General features: G+C 43.8%; 1 protein-coding gene across 7 annotated transcripts in view; it reads left to right on the top strand.

The window, feature by feature from the left end:
* The window catches only part of SPIDR (scaffold protein involved in DNA repair), a 270899-nt gene that overhangs the window by 169976 nt on the left and 75752 nt on the right, over positions 1–25171 (top strand). For all 7 annotated transcript variants that reach the window (XM_043879253.1, XM_043879248.1, XM_043879252.1 and 4 more), the window contains 2 exons: positions 5239–5434; positions 6753–6982. In XM_043879253.1, the coding sequence (XP_043735188.1) occupies positions 5239–5434; positions 6753–6982 (426 nt within the window). The remainder of the gene's footprint in view (positions 1–5238; positions 5435–6752; positions 6983–25171) is intronic.

Genomic DNA, 25171 nt, shown 5'->3' with positions numbered 1-25171 from the left:
TAAGGCCTTTAATTACCCAGTTGTATATAGAAGTACATATACTAGCATGAACCCAGAGGAAACTAAATTTTTTTAAGATTTCCTGTCTTACACTGGAAATACTGTTAACATCTAGAGATTTTTTAAATAGCTAATATATTAGGTACTATTTTAATTAGTAGCCAGTGTGCATGCCAAGCCTGGTATGTAGTCATCTCTGTCTCTGGCTTGTATACTGGAATGTATGCACCTCGTCTCACAGTAACAACATTAAGTAGGCATGATCCCCATTTTAGTTATGAAAAAGTTAAAGTTCAGAAAATCTAAGTAATTTGATGAAGATAAAATTGGCAGCGTGTAGCACAGCTAGAATTTAAACCGAGGTCAGTCTGACATCAGACCATGCTTTTCCTGCTTTCTTTTTTTCTTTTTTTCTGTTATATTTTGGCAGAATTTTTGTTACTGAATAAAAGTGTGGGATTTGTGCCTTGAAAATAAAGTTTACACCTACTGCCGGAAAAGTGGTGGTTCTTTCTTTAAACTGGAATTTCCAGTGACCTATGCCTGAAAAAGGATATGGTCAGAAACTTATGTTAGTGTGGAGAATTAGGCTTCTGGTTTATAGAGGAAGAAACTTATGTTAGTGTAGAGAATTAGACTTCTGGTTTACAGAGGTCAGAAACTTATGTTTGTGTAGAGAATTAGACTTCTGGTTTATAGAGGAAGTCTGTCTCACATTTTATATTCTTCCATGAATTCATCTTTAATGTATTTTGCTGTCCACTTTAGAATGGAAATAAACTGTTCATCAGTGATGTGTTTATTTGGATAAAAAAGGAATTAAACAGTGTCTACTCTGGGAATTTAAAATAACATAGTTATAAATGTCTGTGTTCTACTTCAGTGTTTTTATCAACTTTTTAGGTAATGTGGCTGTTATTTGGATAGGAAGGTAAAAAGAAACATATTGGAACCCAGGTGATAAATCTTGTCAAATTAGAAGTTGAAAATAAAGGGACTATGAACTGTAAACTTACTGTTTCTTAAATTGGTTTGATTCTTCAGTTTAGAGATATTTTCTAGACTATGGTTTTAAATTTTTTAGAATAAATCTGATTTTTGGTGAGAAGAGGAGTGGCCCATTCACTCTTTGAATAATTGAAAATGTGGGCAGGATATTTTGCTGTTTTTAAAAATTCATGAAAACACTGCTAACACTGTCTTGTTTGCCAACTTGGGTTTCACGCAGGGATTCATATGCTGGTATCTGGGGGAGGGGCCAGATGGGTCTGAGCTTGTGCCGTGGCTCAGAAGTCATGAGGTACAATAGCCTTTTCAAATTCAGCAAGTTGATCAATGCAAAAAGGCTTACCAAGTGAATGGAATGTGGTTAATTTTTTGTCTGGAGAATGAAGTTCTCCAATAGCTGCGTGGAACTCTGTGCGGTGATCTGTGCTGCCCAGTATGGTACCGACCACATCGCAGACTGGACATGTGGCTCCTGCACCTTGGGATCTGTATTGTAGCTTTTGTTTTCTTTCATTTTATTTAAAATCTATTTGCTGCAAGGGCTGCCTTACAGGCACGGGTGTAGAAAGTGGCTCTGAGGTTCTGTTGTCCCCAGAGACCTTTGTGCATCTGCTTTTACATCCCTGCGTGGCAGCTTGTCAGATGGGCCCCCACACTGTCGCCCACTGTCCTGGTAGCTCTGCTGATCGGTGCGCCGGCCCCTGCCTGGCAACTGTGCCACTTCCTGTCCCGTACCCTGTCCTTCCGGGAACGGTGCAGGACCTTTCTGGCCATATTCCGTGGTGGGTCCCATCCTCCCACCAGGAAAGAGAACAGACTGGCTTTGAAGCCGTTGGCTTGTGTTTCAGCCCTGTCATGGACCCTTGCTGTGGACACGGTTGTTATCGTACCTCCTCTGAAAATGCAGACAGGCCTCCTCATTGTGAAGAGGATGGACTGAGAGTGTGGCCAGTGCAGTCGCACCCAGAGCAGAATCCAACCAGAGAGGATCAGCAGCACAGGAGTCTTCGTGCACATGAGCACATGGAGGCAGCGAGGGAGCAGTATTTTCTGCTCATGGCGTAGACTTCTCACTGACCTTTAGGCGGAGAAAGAAGATGGGCCACAGGCAAATAACACTGAGTTACCCTAAACAAGAGACAGTGACTACTGTGGAGTGACTGAAGATGTAATTCTTGGAGGAGCAGTAGTACTGGAAGCCTCCATCTACTTGTGCAAAGCTGCTCCCAGAACTCCACACCATGCTGTTACTTCATCTTTGAAGACATCTCTGCGCTGCTTATAGCTACTCTTCATGCCCCCGTGTTATACAAACTGAGTCATCAGTTACATTTGCCCACATTCACACAGTTAGTGAGTAGCAAAGCCAGGATTCAAACCCAGGCTTCTTAGAATCCAAACCATGTCTTTCCCCCTGCTTCCCAAGCCATCGTGTGTTGCACACTGGAGCTCTGTGCCTGCACACGTCCCCTCCGACCTTCCGTCTTTCCATGGCCTGATATGAAATGTGTGCCACGGCCAGATTCCTCCTCTAAAGAACATGGACACAGTTGTGTAAGGTCTGGTTTATCTGTTGAGAAGGCACGCTCATTTCTTTATAAACACATCTGATGAATAAGAATAAAGTGGTTTTGGTTCCATTAATTTAGGAAGCATTTATTGAGTCCCTTACACATGTCAGGTACTGTCTGGCACTCAGAAACAAAGATAAAGGAGAGACAGATGATCTGTTCTAGGATTTGAGGGGTTTAGTTATAGAGGCCAACATAAACATTTTGAAAAGCACTAGCAAGTCCAGAGAGAAGAGGTGCTTTTGCCACAGAAGCCAGAAAAAGGGGCGACATCCATTCAAAAAACATTTTTATTTGTATGAAATAATGGTTGTTGAATCAACGAGACAAGACCTCTCACAGGGATAACAATCTCTAGATGATTTAATGACTTAGAGAGCTCCATCCTTGTCTCCCCTCAGAAGCCCGGGCTCCGGCAGCACCGGTGTTCTATTTCTCTCTGGTGTTCCCTTGGTGTCTGTCCCCTTGTGGACTGTCTTCCCCTCTGCCTGCCCCACATGCTGGTGAGAGACGTGGACACCAGCCAGCTCTGTCCTCGGGCTTCCAGTTGAGACGAAATTGTAAACAAAATTGGTTGCTGATCTCAGGTATGTTTTCAGTGGAAAGTAGATTAAGGCTAGGCTTCTGTTTTTCTGACAACTACAGTTCTCAGTCTGACTTTTTAGCTAACTAGCCATTAAAATAGAGAAGGAAAGGAGTAAGGAAATTCCTTTTGTTTGTTTTCTTTAGGTCACAGCATTAATCCCAGTAGTCATCTTTGCCACCCACCAGATTTGGACACCTTCTTCCTAGACAGTAAATAAGCACATTGATCTTCTTTGTGATGTGAAAGAAATACTGTTTGTTCTGAGCTGCTAATGGGATATTTCACACTTTGGCAGGGTTGACAGGCACTGGAAAATGAAGAGAGATTTCACTTGGTTTTCCTTCTGGGCCCTTGGTGACATTAAAAAACAGTCTATCTTTCCCTGTTTACCTGAATTCTGTTCATAACAGACTCCGTAAAGAACAATGGGAATGGTTCTTCGTGAAAGCAGACATTCTGACAAATTACTGTTTCTATTTGAATATACAGGGTTCTCTCTCTCTCTCTCTTTTCTGAAGTGACCTTCAGTAGAAGCCCTGGTGCTTGGCTCCACACCCTAGGTTTCTGTGTGTGTCCCCGTGTGTGACTCCCCGCACGGCAGCCTGTCCCGCCACCGCTGCTGCCTCGTCAGGGAGGTCCTGAGAGAGGGCTGGAAAGTAAACACATTCTTCATATTCCTTAACAGAAGAATCCGTGCAGGCCCAGCCTCATGTGGATGTTCACTGCTGGTGTTGGTTGTCATGTGATTTATCAAGTGAGCTTTAACACCTTGTTGTTCAGCCACTCAGTCATGTCTCTTTGCGACCCCATGGACTGCAGCACGCCAGTCTTCCCTGTCCTTCACCATCTCCTGGAGCTTGCTCAAACTCATGTCTGTTGAGTCAGTGATGCCATCCAACCATCTCATCCTCGGTTGCCCCCTTCTCCTCCTGGCCTCAGTCTTTGTGTAACAAGTGATTTTAGATGGTAACTGTGCATGTTAGGTATTATGAGGTTCTGGATCTTATTTAAACCAACTTTAGCTGGCTTTGTCTGATAGGCTCTGAGAAGAGAAGTGGGGGGCTGGGGGGATTCTCTCTACCAGGTGGAGGAAGACGTCAGGATACCCCTCGTCCCTGCCCCCTACTTGGCCCCCTCTGACCGCAGTGGACAGTTGTAGGAGACTGGGTTGTGGGGAAAGCCCTGACCCTGCTGCATGGGCTGGAGGTGGGGCTTGGTTCTGGGCGTCGGGCATCTCTCCTGTGATGGCGGTGTGGGCAGCCCCATGACAGCCTGTCGAGGGCCATGTGTGGGCTCCTCTTGCCCTTGGCTGGTGTGTGTGGCCATGGGTCACAGTTTTTCTGTGATGTTTGCCTAAAAGGAAACCACTAAACATTTTCTGTCTCAGTAGGCTGCCCCTTCCTTGTTGTTCAGTCAGAGAAAGTGAGCTTTTGAGGGTGTTTTTGTCTGCTCCTCTCCCCTTTCAGCATCTTCTCTTTTTGTTTCTGTGCAACATCAGGCATTCCCTGTGTCTAGGGGGAGAAACAGGGGAAAGTGTATCTCCTCCATCTTCCTGGGAGTGGAGGTCCTAAATCTCCCTTAATGTTATGCAGCTCCACCTGTGTGAGGAATGTGCCTTAAAGAGTCTGAGGCACCGGGAGAACCTAGTCCTGTTTCTACTCTAACGTGAGCTACTGCAGTGACTGTCCGTTTGGTAGCGAAGGTGGAGTTCCTTTGGTGTCTGACGTCTCTTCTCTGAAAGAGGCGAGCTGTCTTGTAACGTCCCCCTAAGTGTCGGGCAGCTCTGTGCCCCTCACCTCTGGAACCTGCCCCGAGGGGGCCCTGAGGCTGCCCTTCAGTGGCTCCCACTGGCTGGGGTGTGGTCGCCTCCTGCACCCTGACTCCTGAGGCAGAACCTGTTCCAAGCAGCAGAGCAGATGCACTGACGCCGTGTGAGGCCAGGGCTCTGTCCCTGGGGCTGGCTTGTGTCTGTAGCCAGCACGCCATTGCCCTTCGTACTCGAGATCTAGCAAGAAGGTGAGAGGAATCCAGCATTGCAAATAAATTTTTATTTGTGTTTCTTTCCCTTTCTAGGCAAAAGCTTATTATTCCAGGTGGAAGTTGCCCTGTTATTCTGAATACTTACTTTTGTCAGAAAGTTGTTGCCAAAGAAGATTCAGAAGCATCATGTGATGGGCACGAGTGTGACACGCCCTGTCCGAGGAGGAGCAGCACTCTGGCTCAGGTGTTCCAGTTTAAGGGCCTAACCGATAGCTCACTCGAAAACAAGGTAAACTGTCCTCAACTTAGAACTTTTCACTTTGTAATAATACTGCATTTAAAGGCCAGGTATTTATAGAAGTGTTTTCCTTTGGTCTTCTTCAAGTATTCAACACACATGTATGTCATATTTAATTTATTAAAATATGAGTTTTTTTTCCCTGTTCTTAACTGCCTAAGAGCTTACTTAAGCCTCTCTTATTTATTTTAAAAAATCATCTTTTTCTTTTTCTTGATGTTTGTTACCCTGGGGATAAAGAGAGTTGCGTAAACGAGGTTACACATTGGAGATTGCTTTTTGGAATGTTAGTGACCCTGAGCCATGACTGCCCATGATGATGAACTTGGGGAGCACTAAGCCACACTTGCGGTGGGCAAGAGGACATTCCTGGGGTGCTGTGCGCTCCAAGTGTCTGACTCCAGCGCAGCTACCTCAGGGTCACCTGGCTCCCCACATCAGCGCTGAGGGGAATGTTGAGGGTGACCACCTCAGGGGAAACCAGAAAGCAAAGCAAATGGACTTGCATCCTGCTTTGTATCTGTGAAATCAAGCAGGGCCTCCCTTTGACTATCAGAACATGTGTCTGGAGGGAATTATGTGAAATCTCCCTTTAATCAATTTAACAGATGTACAGTATACAGCCCAAAGTGTATTACTGCTTTAACACACAGTTTCAAACAAGCGTGTGATGTTAAATTCATGAGATGTGTCTTCGTCTGCCATCTGCGCCAGGGTAGCTGCCAGAGAGCTTGGTGTTGAGAGTGCGGACTGTGGACCTCAGTGCCGAGTTCGGGTCCTGCCTCAGCATGCCTGTCTGTATAACGGTGGTGATGGTGCAGCCTGCCTCCTTGGGTTGTGAGGGTCACATGTTTGTTACACAAGCACAGAATGTAGAGAACAGTGCTGGGATGCAGAGGGCACAGTCTTCTAGAGGGGCTGTCCTCTTGTGAAGGTGTTTACCAGGATTGTTGAGGCGTCTCCTATGGTTCACAGGAATGTGCAGAGAGCTGGCACTTCACATTAACCCTAGTTCTTCTTTTGTTTTGTTTTGTAGTTTGTGCTTTGAGATTGTTACCTCATAGAAGAAAACTTTTTAAATTACCATGAGGTATTTTAATAGGAGTCCTTTCTGCATGTTCTCAAACCCCTGAGATGGCCTGTGCTCCTCAGCTCGCCATGGCCACACAGGTGACCCGAAGATGGGAGCCCTGAGCTGCGGGTGTGCATTTGTCCTGGTCATTCCTTGAGTCACACTGGCTGCCACATTCAGGATGGTGCGTGCCCTCATGAGCCAGACTGCAAGTGTTCCCTTTGTGTGTCTCGTCAGATTCTGTGTGGTGGTCACACTGCAGTGGGCACAGACCAGACCCTCCATCCTGAACAAGCGGAGCCGTGCATCCCCAGCCAAGCTCCCCTGAGGGATTCTCTGCTGGATGCAGTCGAGAGCCACGGAGCTGCTGCCTGGACGGGAGTGGGCGTGCGAGTGGTGGTGCAGAGAGTGTACTCCCTGCCTTGCAGAAGCCAGCAGGCGGACAGCACAGACCCACCCAGAGCACGGTGAGTGACAGACAGGGGTGCCGGGCCCACACTCATCTGCACAGAGGGGAGGCTCTTCTCAGAGCAGTTTCATCACCACGCACAGGGGGGGTTTTTCTTTGGTTGGTTTTCGTTTATATCAAAATTTGGGACACCTGGTATGACAGAGGATTTTGTCCTCGTATAGTTATCTAAATGTACTCAGTTGCTCAGTTGTGGCCAACTCTTTGTGACCCTGTGGACTGTAGCCTGCCAGCCTCCTCTGTCCATGGAATTTTCCGGGCAAGAATACAGAGTGGGTTGCCATTTCCTTCTCCAGTTTATCTAAATAGACCTAGTAGAAAAGTTAGTCACATTTACTTTTACCTTTGATAGTTCATGTTATTGAAAGTCATACAAGCATGATTGGTATTATTCTAAAAGAGCCAAGGCAGGGTTAAAAAGACCATGGCATCAGATGTCAAGTTTTATGTCTTAGAGATATAAAGAAATGGCAGCTGGTGAGTCTGTGGCTCTCAGATGGGGCTCTTGAGTCAGCATCGGTATTGCTACAGGATCTGTGAGTGGTGTGGACGCTGCTCACTGCCCTTGCCCATGCGGCAGCCACTGACCATGCAGGCAGTATGGCTGCTGGGGCTGAGCAACGACATTTATAATATCAGTGAAGTTTAATTAAGTCATTTTAGGTAGCCCCCTGTGGATAGTGGCTGCCTTGGTGCCCTGCGTAGCTCAACAGCTGTGGGAGCAAGGGCAGGCCTGTGATTCACAGTGCTTCGCTCCAACAGATGGTGGGAGTGGCATCTTTCTACTCACATTTAGACTCTTCCTGGTTGTGTGTTTTCGGAATTTTGTGTGTGTAGACACACAGTTGAGTAAGAGTTTCATTATCCTTGTCAGACCCTTCTGAGGTTATCTTTCTATGTTAAATTTGTCCTCAAAGCAGTAAGATATATTTATACAAGAATAGAAATTAAAAGCATAGATACCAGTTTATCTAACAATCATTTTGTCCCTCTACTGTTAGAGAAACACATATTGAAGAAATAATAAGTCACAGTCGTCCTGTCTTTACGGTGCCGTCTGATGTTATTCGGAAGGAGCGGCAGGAAGCACCGCTCTGTTACCTGTCAGTCCCCTTCCAGTGAACTGCAGCTTATTTTGAAGGACCGTGAATTTCACAAAGTCCTTTGAGGTGCAGAGTTTACAGAATATTTCTTGTGGAATTATTGAAAAGTTTATGTTTATTCTGTTTGGAATATGTATGTGTGAAACCAGTTTATCCATCTTTAGGTCTTTAACACACTTGTAGCTGTCGACCCGTTTTGTGCTAGACTTCTAAGCAGAATTACCTGAGACAGTTACAGATCAGACAAAGGTTTTGTCTTGCTTGGCTGCTTCTGTGGTCTGTGACCGTGCTGGGCTTTGAGGAGGAGACCCTTAGGCCCGCAGAGCACCGCCCCCGTGAGGTGGGCCCTGCGGGAGCTGAGGTAGTGGCGAGAGGACCAGAAGAGCTGGCAGTGAGCAGCCGGCTCCTTGGATGTCGCCCGCCCCACCCCAGCTCTGCAGTGACACCTGTTTTACCTGTTGAGCAAAGAAAAGACGTTAGAAGGGATACCACTGCCAGTGGTCGGCCTGTGAGTACTTTGGGTTTGTGCCTTATAACACACCCGGCACCTATCAACTGAGGCTGTGCTCACAGTGGATTGAAGGCAGGGCAGGCATAAAGTTCAGAAATAAGAAAGCAACACTGAGTTATTCAGATGTAATGAATATGCATCAGTGGGCATGGGGACTTCTTGTAGCACATGTGAGATTGTAAACAGAGGCTGGAGAACAGTAACCTAATTCACAGATGAGAACACTGGGCCTCGGAGATTGACTTGCTGACAGTTATACGTGGATGAAAGAAAACCATCATGAGATATAGAATCCCCACATGACAGAGTTGTAGAGAATACTGGAGCTGAAAGAAAGGGAAGAACATTGAGTTGGAAGCAGGCTCTGTTTAGATGCCAGCTGACCAGGGGCCAGTCACCCTGGAAAGCTGGCACGGGACCTGAGTAGACTGTGCACCATGAGAAAGAGTGGTCCTTCTGGACAGAGGTAGTGTTTGGCCTGGGGTGGAAGACCAGGCTTCTGTGATGTCTTTGGGGTTCAGAAAGGTCTTACTGTATAACCCATAATTAGTTTTTCTAGATTCATTTGCTGTAATAATGATCAGGTTCTCCAGTATACAAATCCAATTGATATAGAAGGAACAAGACCCTTAGCCCTCTACTAATTCTCTGCTGGTGCGTATAAGGCACGTCCTTGAGAGTCACTCAGCAGCATGTGTCCTAGCGTGGACCTTCACGCCTGCATATGCAACACGATACAAGGGGAGACAGCCTCAGAAGACTTAGGTGTGTTGCCCGGAATGCTCTTTTCTATCAGCGATTTCTGCCTGTAACTTCCTGTCTGCTGATAACTTCGAGCAGCCGTGCAGTGCACGGAGTCAGTCTTGTCCAGAGGCCTGAGCATGGAGAACAGCAGGGAGACTGAACAATGAGGGCCTCTCCCCCGAGTTAGCTCACCTGCTTTTCCCCAAGTCCCTCTGCTCCAGCAGTGAACTGAAGTCTTCTCTGATCACCATGTATTTCCGTAGAGCCAGAAATTGCCATGTCAGAGTAAATTGAGGCCTGTGCCTGTGCATAAACAGAAGCAAGTTTGTTTTCTGGGACTCTTACTACAGTGATTCTCCCTTCCTGCCCAACCAGGTCAGATGCCCCCCGAGGAAGCATTGTGATGACTCTTATGTCTAACTTGGCACCTTGACCACATTTTGTCTGTCTGCTCCCAGCACTCTAGCCGTGTCACTTTTATGAGATCAGTCACAACTTAGCTTCTGATGGCAGACAGCCCAATTTTTGTCACCTTTGAAATTAAGAGAAATTTATTTGAGGCCTACCAGTCCTGAAGAGGGTCAGATAGATTTGTCCTCTAAGCTGTTAAACATTAGCAAAAGTTTACGCTAGATTTCAGAAACGTCATATGTAAGTCTGCTGTCCATTGTTCTTCTGGATGACTTCTTTTAACTCACGCTATTAAAAAAAAATTTCTACTTGGTTTCTCAAGGTGTTGTATATCAGAGTAAGCCACATGAACTTTAGTTTTATAAATCATTCAATCAAAAGTAACAGAAGCCAGACCCGAAGCACTCCCTGCACAGTAAGCAGGAAATCTGTTCAGCGCCAGAACACACCTTTACCTGGACCCACTGCATGTTGGATGAGTGCTAGGTAAACATATGACTAATCAGACCACAGGCTTTTTTAGCCCAGGGGGAGCATGAGTTTCTACTGGAGGGAACTGCAGCAGAGAGCGCAGAAGTGGGCTGCCTGCCACAACCCCCTCCTGGCAGAGTGGCGTCTAGACCACTCTACTCCCTGTCCATGGTGATCGACTTTCTTCCTCCCTTTCTGAAACCATCACTTCCTTTTTCCTTGAGATGCTTAACTTAGGGACAGATCATTTTATCCTTCAGAGACACACATTGTTTCTAGCCTGTTACTGCAGAAACATTTATTGTGGGAGAGTTAGTCTTTCATGAGGGCATTGAATTCATAGAACTTGCTCAATGGTCTTGCGTTTGGACGAAAGCCTGGAGGGACAGACCCTTCGTATTTAACTCTTTCAGGGGATTAGATCTGATAGACATAGTGCCCAAAGAACTATGGACTGAGGTTTGTTACACTGTACAGGAGGCAGGGATCAAGACCATCCACAAGAAAAAGAAATGCAAAAAGACAAAATGGTTGTTTGACGAGGCCTTACAAATAGCTGAGAAAAGAAGAGAAGCTAAAGGCAAAAGAGAAAAGGAAATATATACCCATCTGAATGCAGAGTTCCAAAGAATAGCAAGAGATAAGAAAGGCTTCCTCACTGATCAGTGCAAAGAAATAGAGGAAAACAATAAAATGGGAAAGACTAGAGATCTCTTCAACAAAATTGGAGATACCAAGGGAACATTTCATGCAAAGGTGGGCACAATAAAGGACAGAAATGGTATGGACCTAACAGAAGCAGAAGATACTAAGAAGATGTGGCAGGAGTACACAGAAGATCTGTACAAAAAAGAGCTTCATGACCCAGATAACCATGATGGTGTGATCACTCACCTAGAGCCAGACATCCTGGAATGCGAAGTCAAGTGAGCCTTAGGAAGCATCACTACGAACAAAGCTAGTGGAGGTGATGGAGTTCCAGTTGTGCTCTTTCAGATCCTAAAAGATGATGCTGTGAAGTGCTGCACTCAATATGTGAGCAAATTTGGAAAACTCCAGTGACCACAGGACTGGAAAAGGTCAGTTTTCATTCCAGTCCCAAAGAAAGGCAATGCCAGAGAATGTTCAGTTTACCACACGATTGCACTCATCTTACACGCTAGTAAAGTAATGATTAAAATTCTCCAAGCCAGCCTTCAACAGTACGTGAACCGTGGACTTCCAGATGTTCAAGCTGGGTTTAGAAAAGGGAGAGGAAGCAGAGATCAAATTGCCAACATCTGTTGGATCATCAAAAAAGCAAGAGAGTTCCAGAAAAACATCTACTTTTGCTTTATTGACTACGTCAAAGCCTTTGACTGTGTGAATCACAACAAACTCTGGAAAATTCTTCAAGAGATGGGAATACAGACCACCTGACCTGCCTCCTGAGAAACTTGTATGCAGGTCAAGAAGCAACAGGTAGAACTGGACATGGAGCAACACACTGGTTCCAAATTGGGGAAGGAGTACATCAAGGCTGTATATTGTCATCCTGCTTGTTTAACTTCTATGTAGAGTACATCATATGAAATGCTGGACTGGATGAAGCACAAGCTGGAATCAAGATTGCTGGGAGAAATATCAATAACCTCAGATATGCAGATGACACTATCCTTATGGCAGAAAGTGAAGAAGAACTAAAGAGCCTCTTGATTTGAAAGTGGAAGAGGAAAAAAAAAAAAGAAAGTGGAAGAGGAGAGTAAAAAAGCTGGCTTAAAACTCAACATTCAAAAAATGAAGATCATGGCATCCAGTCCCATCAGTTCATGGCAAATACATGGGGAAACAATGGAAACAGTGACAGACTTTATTTTTTGGGGCTCCAAACATCACTGCAGATGGTGATTGCAGCCATGAAATTAAAAGACGCTTACTCCTTGGAAGAAAAGTTATGACCAACCTAGATAGCATATTAAAAAGCGGAGACATTACTCTGCCAACAAAAGTCCATCTAGTCAAAGCTATGGTTTTTCCAGTAGTCATGGATGGGTGTGAGAGTTGGACCATAAAGAAAGCTGAGTGCCAAAGAACTGATGGTTTTGAACTGTGGTGCTGGAGAAGACTCTTGAGAGACCCTTGGACTCTAAGGAGATCAAAACAGTCAGTCCTACAAGAAGTCAGTCCTGAATATTCATTGGAAGGACTGATGCTGAAGCTGAATCTCCAATACTTTGGCCACCTCATGGGAAGAACTGACTCATTTGAAAAGACCCTGATGCTGGGAAACATTGAGGGCAGGAGGAGAAGGGGTCGACAGAGAATGAGATGGTTGGATGGCATCACTGACTCGATGGACATGAGTTTGAGCAAGCTCCGGGAGTTGGTGATGGACAGGGAAGCCTGGCATGCTGCAGTCCGTGGGGTCGCAAAGAGTCAGACACAATGAGTGACTGAACTGAACTAATGTTGTGTTTTGCTTAGTTGTGTCCAACTCTTTGTGACCTCAAGGACAGTAGCCCACCTGGTTCCTCTGTCCATGGGATTCTCTAGGCAAGAATGCTGGAGTGGGTTGCCGTTTCCTTCTCCATAAGTTGCATTTTAGTTTCATGGAAATTCATTGAACTGAACTCAGGAAAGAAAAACATTTTCCTTTCTCTCTACTTTGATATTTTACTCTCTTTTCATCTTTTGACCCTTACTTAAGTCTCTTGGCTTACATTTCTTCCTCTTTTCACTTCCTCTGGTCCTGGGTTGGGTTCTGGTTCTACATAGTTGACAAAACCAGGCGTTGTCCTGTGCTCATGGAGCATTGTCTGGCGAGGGAATCTCATACAAACCAATCGAAAATAAAGTCATTTATGATTTTAAGTTGTGCTCAGTGCTCTGGTGAGAACAGATACTCTGAGAGACAGCAAGTCAACAGAATTTAGTTTGGGGATCGAAGGGCCGTGTTCTGAGGCAGTGCTTCTTAAGTGACACTGGAAAGCTTAGAGGATGTTAGATGAAAAAGAGATGAAAGAGAAGTGCCCACAGAGAGGGGGGGACCTTCGAGAACTCCAAACAGGAAGGAGTGGCAGAGTGGCAAGCGAGTGTGGGCCACGGGTGTGCCTGTCCAACAGACACGTCAGCTGTGGGATGGGAATGGTTTGGGAATTAGAGGACGTGGAGCACGGCCCCATTGGAAGCAGAGAGGCCCCGAGAAAGCTCCTGCCAGACCCAGCACAAACCAAGCTCCCATCTCACATGGCGCCGCAGGGAAATGGAGACACTTCTCATGTGTGTGTGACTGGATTGAGGGTTGGGGTGGTAAGGCAGAAGGAAATAGTAGGAGTGCTTCTCAGGCAGGTTCAACCTGGGGCCTGTTCAGTTTGAGATTCCTTTGAGGCATCCAGGAAAGGTTTCAGGTGAACAGTCTGGATAAACAGATCTCACAGTCAGGGAAGACTTTAGCTTGGAGGTAAGTATTGAGGGGTTTTTAGCCTCCAGCTTGCTGGTCTGTGTATTTGTATGTGCATTCGTGTGTGGCTAATTGAAGAGTGCATTTTTCCATGGTGCCAGATTCCAGAGGTCCTGGGCCCTGGAGAGAGAGCAAGATGCCCTTGGCCCCCCTCCCCTTAAACCTTCAGAGCTGTTCCGTCACAGGCGGAGACTGTCTAAAGCCAGGGCAGTGGATGCGAGCACACTGGGGACATAGCAGACACCAAGGAAGGAAAGCATTGGCTTCAAGACTTCAGGTCCTGCAGCACTGGAGGATGGGTGGACGAGGGAGCACAGAGGAGCCTGGAGGGGAAGGGCTGGTCGTGGCAGGACTCTGTCGTGAGGCGGTGCCTCAGGTGATAGAGGACAGCTGATCTGATGCTGCAGAGATGCCTGACAAGGTGACAGATGACGCCAAGTGAAGTTCCTGGGTGACTTACGCACAGGAGTTGCCAAGGGGGTGGGAGGAGGGTGGAAGCTAGCTCCCTGGGCATGGAAGATGGTGGGATGCAAGGAGCATGGACAGGTTTTGATAGCAAGGTCTTGTTGATGCAGAAAGGAATGAGAATGCTCAGCATTCAGTGGTACCAGAGAACTACAGTGCAGGCATTCTGTCTCTTGCTCCCACGTTAGGTACCATTTTTGTTTCTTCTTGTGTGTATCAAGGCAGAGTGGCGTGGAGTTCCTCCAGAAGGGCAAATCATGCATGTCTGCGGGGAGAGAGCACAAAAGGAGGACGACCGCTCCTCCTCACCAGGACACATAGGCCACCCGACGTGCTCGTCTGTGTCCCCCACACCCCACCGGTCTGTGCAGTGATTGTATGGATCAACTTGTGCAGCAACACATTTTCATAGGTTGTTGTTGTTATTTGTACTTTATTTCTTCATATTGTAGAAAAATTGGAATCACTCCTCTTCAATGGTTTGAGTATTTTTATTGTGATGCAAAGATATAAGAGCAGAGCATCGTATTCTTAATGTCTCCTCATAAATGATATCACAGCCCATTCCTTAGGTTCTCCTTACTTGCCTATGCTCTCTCAGTAAATGCAAGTCTTCTGTTAATCATTAGCTCTGTGTTCATGAGTCTTAAATAAATCCTCTAATCTCAGCTCCCCAGCTCCTACCTTTTGCCTATTTCATCTCTCAAACAGCTCTCGGTGGTCCTTATGATATGGCAGGGTCATTCAGCCCTGATTCCTTCTCAGCCTGTCTTATTACTGGTGATTCTACTAACTGACATCCAGACCTATTATGTTCTCTGCCCTTCCTTCTGTTCACATTCTGGAGTACTCTGAAGCGTAAAAACAGCATCGTGTCCGTGGAATTGCAGCTCTAGGTCTTGCTGTTCTTAATGCACACGAAGAGGTGTCAGCGTTGGAACTACCTTACTTCTATCTCCTCTTTTTTATATAATTTACATGCTGTAAAAATTCACCCTTTTACAGTGTACAGTTCAATACTTTATATTTGCAGAGTTGGTCAGTCATGACCATATTCTAGTATTAGAACATTTTTATTGCCTCAAAAAGAAACTCCATACCAATTGGTTGCTAACTTCCCTTCTCCCAGCCATGGCAACCATTAATCTACTTTTTGTCTCTATGGATTTGCTTGTTTTGTAATAGTGCTGCTATGAACATTTTAATCCAAGTTTTTTTTGGTGGACATAATTTTTCAGTTTTCTTGAGTGGAATATCTGGGAGTGGAATATCTGGGTCATGGTAACTCTTTTTTTATTTTTTTGGTAACTCTTTTTTTAAATTCTCTGTGTTTTCCAAGGAAATTGCAGCATTTTACATTCCCACCAGCACTGTGTGAGGGCTCCAGTTCATCCACATCGTCCTCAACACTTGTGATGGTCTTATTTCTACTAGCCATCCTGGTGGGTATGAAGCTGTATCTCATTGTGGCTTTGATTTATGTTTCCCTAAGGAGTAATGATGTTGAGCATCTTTTCATGTTTCTTGCTCATTTGTATACTTCTTTGGAGAAATGCCAGTTTAAATCCTTTGCCTACTTTCTTAATTGGGTTATTTGTCCTTTTTTGTTGAATTATAAGAGTTCTTTGTTCTGTATGTAAGTCTCATATATATGATTTGCAAATATTTTCTGCCATTATCTGGTGGGCTTTTTTTCCCCCACTTTTTTTTATAGCCCTCTTTGAAACAGAAGTTTATAATATTGGTGATGTCCAATTTATCTTTTTGCTTGTTTGGTTGGTTGCTTGTGCTTTTGGTGTGGCATCTAAGGAACTGTTGCCTAATCCAGGGTTATAAAGGTTTACTTCCGTATTTTGTTTTAAGATTTAATAGGTTTACTCTTCCATTTAGGTCTGTGATCCATTTGAGTGATTTTTGTTTATGGTGTGAGGCTGGGGTCCAGCCTCCAGCCTCACAGTCATGCTAACATGACTACTCTTTGTCTATGGAATTTTCTTGGCAACATCAGTTGACTGTACATGTAAGTGTTTATTTCTAGACTTTCATTTCTCCCCCGTTGCTCTGTCTGCATGTCTCTATGCTAGCACTGCAGTGATCTGAGTTACTATATGTTTATATTTTGTTTCAAAATCAGGAAGTATAAGTCTTCTAACTATATTTCCAAGATTATGTTCAGAATTCTGAGTCTTTTATATTTACATATGAGTTTTAGAATCAGCTTGTTAATTGTTATTTATTTTGCAGTTAATCAACTGGGTTTTTAATAGAGGTTGTGTTGAATATGTATGTCAATTTGAAGAAAATTGCTATCTTATCAGTATTTAGTCTTTGGATCCATAAACATGGGATGTTTTTTCAATTAAATCTTTCATTTCTTTCAGCAGTGCTTTATAGTTTTCAGCCATAAAATTTATACCTGAGTATTCAAACTCTTCCAGAAAATTGCAGATGAAGGTAAGCTTCCAAACTCATTCTATGAGGCCACCATCACCCTAATTCCAAAACCAGACAAAGATGCCACAAAAAAAGAAAACTACAGGCCAATATCACTGATGAACATAGATGCAAAAATCCTTAACAAAATTCTAGCAAACAGAATCCAACAACATATTAAAAAAATCATACACCATGACCAAGTGGGCTTTATCCCAGGAATGCAAGGATTCTTTAATATCCGCAAATCAATCAGTGTAATACACCACATTAACAAATTGAAAGATAAAAACCATATGATTATCTCAATAGATGCAGAGAAAGCCTTTGACAAAATTCAACACTCATTTATGATTAAAACTCTCCAAAAAGCAGGAATAGAAGGAACATACCTCAACATAATAAAAGCTATATATGACAAACCCACAGCAAGCATCACCCTCAATGGTGAAAAATTGAAGGCATTTCCCCTGAAATCAGGAACAAGACAAGGGTGCCCACTCTCACCACTACTATTCAACATAGTGTTGGAAGTTCTGGCCACAGCAATCAGAGCAGAAAAAGAAGTAAAAGGAATCCAGATAGGAAAAGAAGAAGTAAAACTCTCACTGTTTGCAGATGACATGATCCTCTATATAGAAAACCCTAAAGACTCTACCAGAAAATTACTAGAGCTAATCAATGAATATAGTAAAGTTGCAGGATATAAAATTAACACACAGAAATCCCTTGCATTCCTATATACTAACAATGAAAAAACAGAAAGAGAAATTAAGGAAACAATACCATTCACCATTGCAACAAAAAGAATAAAATACTTAGGAGTATATCTACCTAAAGAAACAAAGGACCTATACATAGAAAACTATAAAACACTGATGAAAGAAATCAAAGAGGACACAAACAGATGGAGAAACATACCGTGTTCATGGATTGGAAGAATCAATATTGTCAAAATGGCTATTCTACCCAAAGCAGTCTATAGATTCAATGCAATCCCTATCAAGCTACCAACGGTATTTTTCACAGAACTAGACCAAAGAATTTCACAATTTGTATGGAAATACAAAAAACCTCGAATAGCCAAAATAATCTTGAGAAAGAAGAATGGAACTGGAGGAATCAACCTGCCTGACTTCAGACTCTACTACAAAGCCACAGTCATCAAGACAGTATGGTACTGGCACAAAGACAGAAATATAGATCAATGGAACAGAATAGAAAGCCCAGAGATAAATCCACGAACCTATGGACACCTTATCTTTGACAAAGGAGGCAAGGATATACAATGGAAAAAAGACAACCTCTTTAACAAGTGGTGCTGGGAAAACTGGTCAACCACTTGTAAAAGAATGAAACTAGAACACTTTCTAACACCATACACAAAAATAAACTCAAAATGGATTAAAGATCTAAATGTAAGACCAGAAACTATAAAACTCCTAGAGGAGAACATAGGCAAAACACTCTCCGACATAAATCACAGCAAGATCCTCTATGACCCACCTCCCAGAATATTGGAAATAAAAGCAAAACTAAACAAATGGGACCTAATGAAACTTAAAAGCTTTTGCACTACAAAGGAAACTATAAGCAAGGTGAAAAGACAGCCCTCAGATTGGGAGAAAATAATAGCAAATGAAGCAACAGACAAAGGATTAATCTCAAAAATATATAAGCAACTCCTGCAGCTCAATTCCAGAAAAATAAATGACCCAATCAAAAAATGGGCCAAAGAACTAAACAGACATTTCTCCAAAGAAGACATACAGATGGCTAACAAACACATGAAAAGATGCTCAACATCACTCATTATTAGAGAAATGCAAATCAAAACCACAATGAGGTACCATTACACGCCAATCAGGATGGCTGCTATCCAAAAGTCTACAAGCAATAAATGCTGGAGAGGGTGTGGAGAAAAGGGAACCCTCTTACACTGTTGGTGGGAATGCAAACTAGTATAGCCGCTATGGAAAACAGTGTGGAGATTTCTTAAAAAACTGGAAATAGAACTGCCATATGACCCAGCAATCCCACTTCTGGGCATACACACTGAGGAAACCAGATCTGAAAGAGACACGTGCACCCCAGTGTTCATCGCAGCACTGTTTATAATAGCCAGGACATGGAAGCAACCTAGATGCCCATCAGCAGATGAATGGATAAGGAAGCTGTGGTACATATACACCATGGAATATTACTCAGCCATTAAAAAGAATTCATTTGAACCAGTCCTAATGAGATGGATGAAGCTGGAGCCCATTATACAGAGTGAAGTAAGCCAGAAAGATAAAGAACATTACAGCATACTAACACATATATATGGAATTTAGAAAGGTGATAACGATAACCCTATATGCAAAACAGAAAAAGAGACACAGAAATACAGAACAGACTTTTGAACTTTGTGGGAGAATGTGAGGGTGGGATATTTCAAAAGAACAGCATGTATACTATCTATGGTGAAACAGATCACCAGCCCAGGTGGGATGCATGAGACAAGTGCCCCGGCCTGGTGCACTGGGAAGACCCAGAGGAATCGGGTGGAGAGGGAGGTGGGAGGGGGGATCGGGATTGGGAATACATGTAAATCCATGGCTGATGCATATCAATGTATGACAAAACCCACTGGAAAAAAAAAAATAAATAAAAATTAAAAAAAAAGTTGAGGGAAAAAAAAAATTTATACCTGAGTATTGTCTGTTTTTATACTATTGTAAATGCAGTTGTTTCCTTAATTTCAGGTTGTTTATTGCTAATGTGTAGGTATGAAGGTGATTTTTTTATCTATTGGCCTAAACTCTGAAGCCTTTTGGAATTTGCTTGTTAGCTCTCATAGTTTTTTAGTGGTTTCCTTAGGATTTTTAATACATAAAATCATGTAGTCTTTGAATAAAGATAGTTTTACTTCTTCATTTTCAATCTGGATGTATCTTATTTCTTTTTCTTTCTTAATTTCCCTGGAAGCTCTCTTAATTGTCTTGAGGCAGAAAAACCAAAATAGTTATTTAATGCTGTGGTGTTTTCACAGTAGCTCATCTCTGACTCATTTTCTCAGTCTTTTGAGGCCTGTGCAGACTTCACTATGGTCGTATGCCACTTGCCCTGTGAAGTCTCTCATGGTTTTAGCCATGGAAATAGTCTCTTTATCAGTGTATTAGAATGAAAAAAAAGCAGATTTTGGAAGTAGGCAGGCGTGGGTTTGAATCTGAGCTTTGCTAACCTACTAGCTATATCTTCTTGGTTAAAGGTAGGTAGGTAGATAATCTTAACTCTCTTCATTAGTTAGTAACGTCATTGTCAGTCTTGTATAATTGTTTTGAAGATTCAGTGAGATAAGATTTATAAAATGCCTGGTGCCAAGCATACACTCTTAACACTATTTGCTTTATGACAGTTGTAGTCCTTTGTATTGTAGTTAGTTATAGAAGTGTCATTCTTTACTGGAAGGTTGTCAGCTCCTTGCGGGTAAGGATTATGTGTAGGAATATTTATTATTGCCTCCTGGTAGACACACTGTGCCTACTATATCTATATTTGTATATCCCTAAATATTTTTCAGTTAGATGTATCTCTTTGGGCATTTTTGATGGTTTGTGTGAGTTTCATTTCTCCTAGATGGCACAAAATGGATCCATTTTCCTACCCTTTATCTCCTTTTTAAGCTTTTATCATTTTATTGGTCTAGTGTCAGGTTACAGGTAGCTGGTTGCAATTTTAAATGTTTCAGAGTAGAATCAGAGCTGTGGATAATTTGAAAGCAGTATGTTCATGTTCTTTAAACTGTGTAATACCAACCTAAATCATTGATCCTGTTTATATTTATAGCATATATGTACCTTGAATGGGTATATGTATCCTTAACGAGCATATTGATAATATGAAATAGTAATGAAAGTTCCCTTGTTCTTTTTTTATGTATTAAACCAGTGATACACTTGAAGGAAAAAATCAAAAGGAATGGCAACAGCCTAGTGATATGAGTACAGACATTTAGGAAAATAAAATGTTCATAACCTGATGAAGATAGCAAGAGTAATTTTCCAGATTCATAGCCAGATGTCTGTGATGCGTGTATCCATAGTTCAGAGTTTGCATCTTAGTCTGACCTTGGTGATTTTCCAGCACCTGTTATCCATCAAGATCAAGAATGATTTCAAGGTGGCCCTATATAAAAGGCATGGAATTTTCTGCCTGTTCCTGACCTCCTTTCTCTGGAAACTTCTGTTCCTTAAAGAGGCTGGAGACCTCTGATTGCCTGCACCCCCACCCTCTCGTGCCGGCAGCTTGATCTGGAGCTGTGCTGTGGTCACGCTAGAACTTTCCTGTGAGCCAGACAGCACTCTGGAATGTGTGCTCTGAGAGGACAGCTCACAGCGGAGCCGTGGGAGACAAGGTGGCAGCCGGCAGCGTCGGGGTAGGGAGCAGGGGGAGCAGATGCAAACACTCAGCCCCACAGTGCTCTGCAGCCGGACGCACAGAGGGGCGAGATCAGAGAGACCGGACTTGACCTCCCACTCCAGCTGGGCTGCCACGCTTGCCGCCCCCTCTCCCCCTGTCCACCTCTGTCACGTGGACCTGTTCTGCCCTGCCTCCCAGCTGCTGTTGGACCCGGAACACTTGGGGCAGCCAGCTGGCAGTCTTGGGAGGCTTGCCCTCGTTGTGCTCATTTCTTGGCCCTGAAGTTCTAATTAGCTTGAGCCTGATGAGCGCCATGTGCCACTGAAAACTGCAGCAAACACAGCCTCCAAAACCATTCTTGGGAAGAGAGAGATACTGAACAAGGACCCCTGGTCTCTTCTGGATCAGTTGGCCTGGCAGTGATGAAAACATTCTGAACCTTCATGTTTATTTGCACAGATACAAAAAGAGAGAGGGATGGATACAAGGGCATCTAGACAGTGCTTGCTGTGTAGTGAGGATAACGGCCAGATGTTGTGCATTCACTGGCGCTTGTCAGTACTTTCAAAATCAGCCCATACATGTTGTTTTTAAATTTCACTCCTCCCGTTTAACCATCTGAGGTCGAGGACTGTGACTCATTGGTTTTGGTACAGGACCACGAAGGCAGCCTGTGGGGATGGGGAGGAACAGTTGTGGGTGAAGAGCTGAGGGCGCAGTGTATGGTTGGTTGTGTCGCCGTCTTCACGCAGGACTAATCAGGCTGTGGGCACAGTGGGGCACAGGAACTCTCATTCCTCTAAAGAGACCTGTGAGGAGGCTTGGGGTGGGTGGGTCTGAATTGCCAGGGACACTGTGCTTCAGGAAAGACTCAGGGTCCCTGCAGGGGGGTCATTCAGTGTAAAGCAGCAGGCAGGGGGGGCTTCTAGGGAAGAAGCAAGGGGAGGAGTAAGAGCTGCTCTGGGCCCAGGGTGTTCATCAAGAGAAAAAAAAAAACCTGTTGCAAATAACTGATGGGTTTTAAAGCATTTGTTACAATTAATGCAGAACTAAGTTAAGAAATCAAGATAAAAGCAAGCCCCCACAGGTAGAAGATGAAAGGATGAAAACATTTCAATGAAACTTAGTGAGAAGGAAGAAACCCATGACTTGCATGAAAGAGAGAAGGTCTGAGTCATGCAGGGGCAGCTGGCTGGGCCGGTCTCCGGGTTTGGAGTAGCCCTGACTGTCAGCCCGCTGCTCTGTGGGGTCTTCAGCTGTGTCCGGGCCTGTCTTTCCTCTCCCCGCGGTGGAGTCTGAACACAGGGAGCAGAGAGAACCAGGCTGGCTACACGTAGGGGAGTGGAAAGAGAAGAGCCACATTTCCCGATGTCTCACCACTCATCCAGGGACTTCCCTGGTGGTGCAGCAGCAAAGAATCTGCCTGCCAGAACAGGAGATGCAGGAGATGTGGGTTTGATCCCTGGGTCACCCTCCAGGGAAGATACCCTGGAGAAGGAAACGGCAACCCCTCCAGTATCCTTGCTGGGAAACTCCATGGACAGAGGAGCCTGGCGGACTACAGTCCCTGCGGTCAGAAAGAGTCGAACATGACTTAGAGACCAAGACCATCACGCCACTTACACAGCCTCTTGGAAAACTGGGAGGTGGCCTAGGCGGCTCTGCACCATGAGTCTGCGCCCAGAGAAGCGGCAGTAGGACCCTGGTGTGCTGGAGACCATAGGTGTTCTTCGAAGGCCTGTCTGTCTGGGAGCTGCAGAAAAGTGGAAAACTGCAGTGACAGCAAAGACACTGGAAAATTTTATCTTTAAATCTTTCGAAAGCAAGTAATTCCAGTTTTTACTCTGCTCATTAACGCGTCATCTTCTCTTCAGAAAAGGCCAGAATGAGATTCCTACAGTGACATGCTTTGTACCAGGGCTACAGCATATTTGGTAGCTAGTGTCATCCAACATGGGGACAGTCTGCCAGAGTCTGTTTATGTTTAAACTTGGAATTTCTTCCAGGTGCTTCCTAAGGAGGAGTTGGCGCTCTGTTCTGGGGTGGGGGCAGGTCGATGAAAAGTGGAGCAGCGATCGAACCCAGGACTGAGGTGTGGCAGGGAAGCCCCTCTCAGGAGCTCTCAGGCCGCCTGGAAGTTTACACGAGGAGGGGCTGTTTCCATCACTGCCTGGGGAGGAATTGCACATTGTGGGACCGGTTCCCTGAATGCCTGTTAGAACACATGGATTCTGTGTCCACGTCACCTTTTCTTTAAAAAAATTTTTTTTTGATTGAGGTGAAATTCACATAAAACTAACCATTTTAAAGCGTGCGACTCAATGATACTTAGTTCATCACAGTGTCATGCAACCAACACTTCTATGTAGTTCCAACATATCCTGCGCCCTTTATCAGTCCCTCTCATGAACCTCCCCCAGCCCTGGCCCCTGGCAACCGCAGCCCTGCTTTCCGTCTCTACGTCTCCACCCATTCTGGACATTTTGTGTAAATGGAGTCCTAACAGTGTGTGGACTTGTGTCTGGTGTCTTTTACTCAGCATCATGTTTTCAAAGTTTGTCCATGTTGGAACCTTCTGTCCTTTTATGACTGAATAATATTCCAGTGTATAGACATATCAAATTTTTATTGATCCACTCATCAGCTGATTTACATTTGGGTTGTTTCCACTTCGGGCTAATGAATGATGCTCTGTGAACATCTTTCTAGAAGTCTTTCTGGGAACAGATATTTTCATTTTTCTTGGGCATATCCCTAGGAGTAGTATTGCTGGGTTATATGGTAATTCTGTGTTTAACTCTCTGAGGAGCCACCAGAGATGTAGCATTTCATATTCCTGTATCAGGGCTGTGATTTCTCCACACCCTCCCTAACACATGTTACTGTCTTTCTTTTAATAACAACTATTGTAACTAGTCTGAAGACTAGTTTTACTTCTTCTTTTCTAGTATATTTGTCATTTGTTTCTTATTTTTACCTAATTGCTCTGGGTGCAATTTCCAGTACAATAGTTAAAAGGAAGTAGCAAGAAAAGGTATTTTCATTTTGTTCCTGATCTGAGTGCGAACTTTGATCTTTCACCATTGAGTCTGATGTTGGTTGTGGATTTTTCATGTATGTCCTATGTCAGGTTGAGGAAGTTCCCTTCTATTCCTAGTTTGTTGAATATCTTTATCATGAAAGAGTGTTGGATCTTGTCAGATGCTTTTTTTGCACAGCCTATTCTAACTTTTTTGGGATTATACATTTTAAGGTTAGGAATCCGAGGAGTTACTAACATCGTGATTCTTAGTAGACAAGGAATTGTAACCAGATTATTAAAATAATTGATTTGAGTCACCAGGTTATGGAACTACTTCTATTCTGCTTGATCCTTCTCTGCAATAATATTTTCTGTAGTGGGAGTTTACAAGCATGCACATAGCTTTGCTTTTCTTAAAATTGATTTTAACACAGTTTTTATTTTAAAATAGTTTTAGATTTGCAAAGAGAGGTCCCACATATCCCACACAGCTTCCTCTATTTTTTTTAATTGAACTATAGTTGATTTACAATATTATATAAGTTTATATAAGTTTCAGGCTATTTTTAATATCATATTATTATCATGCAATCTCATGGTTATTGAACCAATAGTGATACTGTTATTATTAACTAAAACTTACACTTTACTAGATTTCCTCAGATTTTCCCTAATGTCCTTTTTCTGTTCTAGATTCCATCCACAGACTGTACTACATTTAGTTGATATGTCTTCTTAGTCTACTCCAGACTGTCAGTGTCACAGATCTGCTTTCTTATGATGACCTTGCTGGTTGTGAGGATTACTGGCTAGGTGTTCTGTAGAATATCCCTTGTTTTGTGTCCTCCTGATATTTAGGCCAGTATGGGTTTGGGGAGGTAGATCACAGGTGAAGAGCCATGCTCACCACATTATGTTAGGGTGCACCCTGTCAGCATGACTGAACCTCTGCTGTTGTTGACCTGCAAGCTGGCTGAAGTACTGTTTATCAGGTTTCTACACTGTGACACTAGTTTTTAAAAATTAGCTTATGTTTTAATTCCTGTTGGATAATGACAAAGCTAGAGCATTCACTGTTTCTTCCATTGGTATTGGAGGGAGTCTGAACCACAAGCGCTTGTGACTTTTATAGGCTCAGAGCAAAGTGATATGTGAGCCAGATTTCTGAGTAGTTGGTTGTCTTT

Source organism: Cervus elaphus, chromosome 21, assembly GCF_910594005.1.
Source record: "Cervus elaphus chromosome 21, mCerEla1.1, whole genome shotgun sequence".
In the NCBI taxonomy this organism is placed as follows: Eukaryota; Metazoa; Chordata; class Mammalia; order Artiodactyla; family Cervidae; genus Cervus; species Cervus elaphus.
This window is presented reverse-complemented; position numbering and strand designations above follow the sequence as displayed.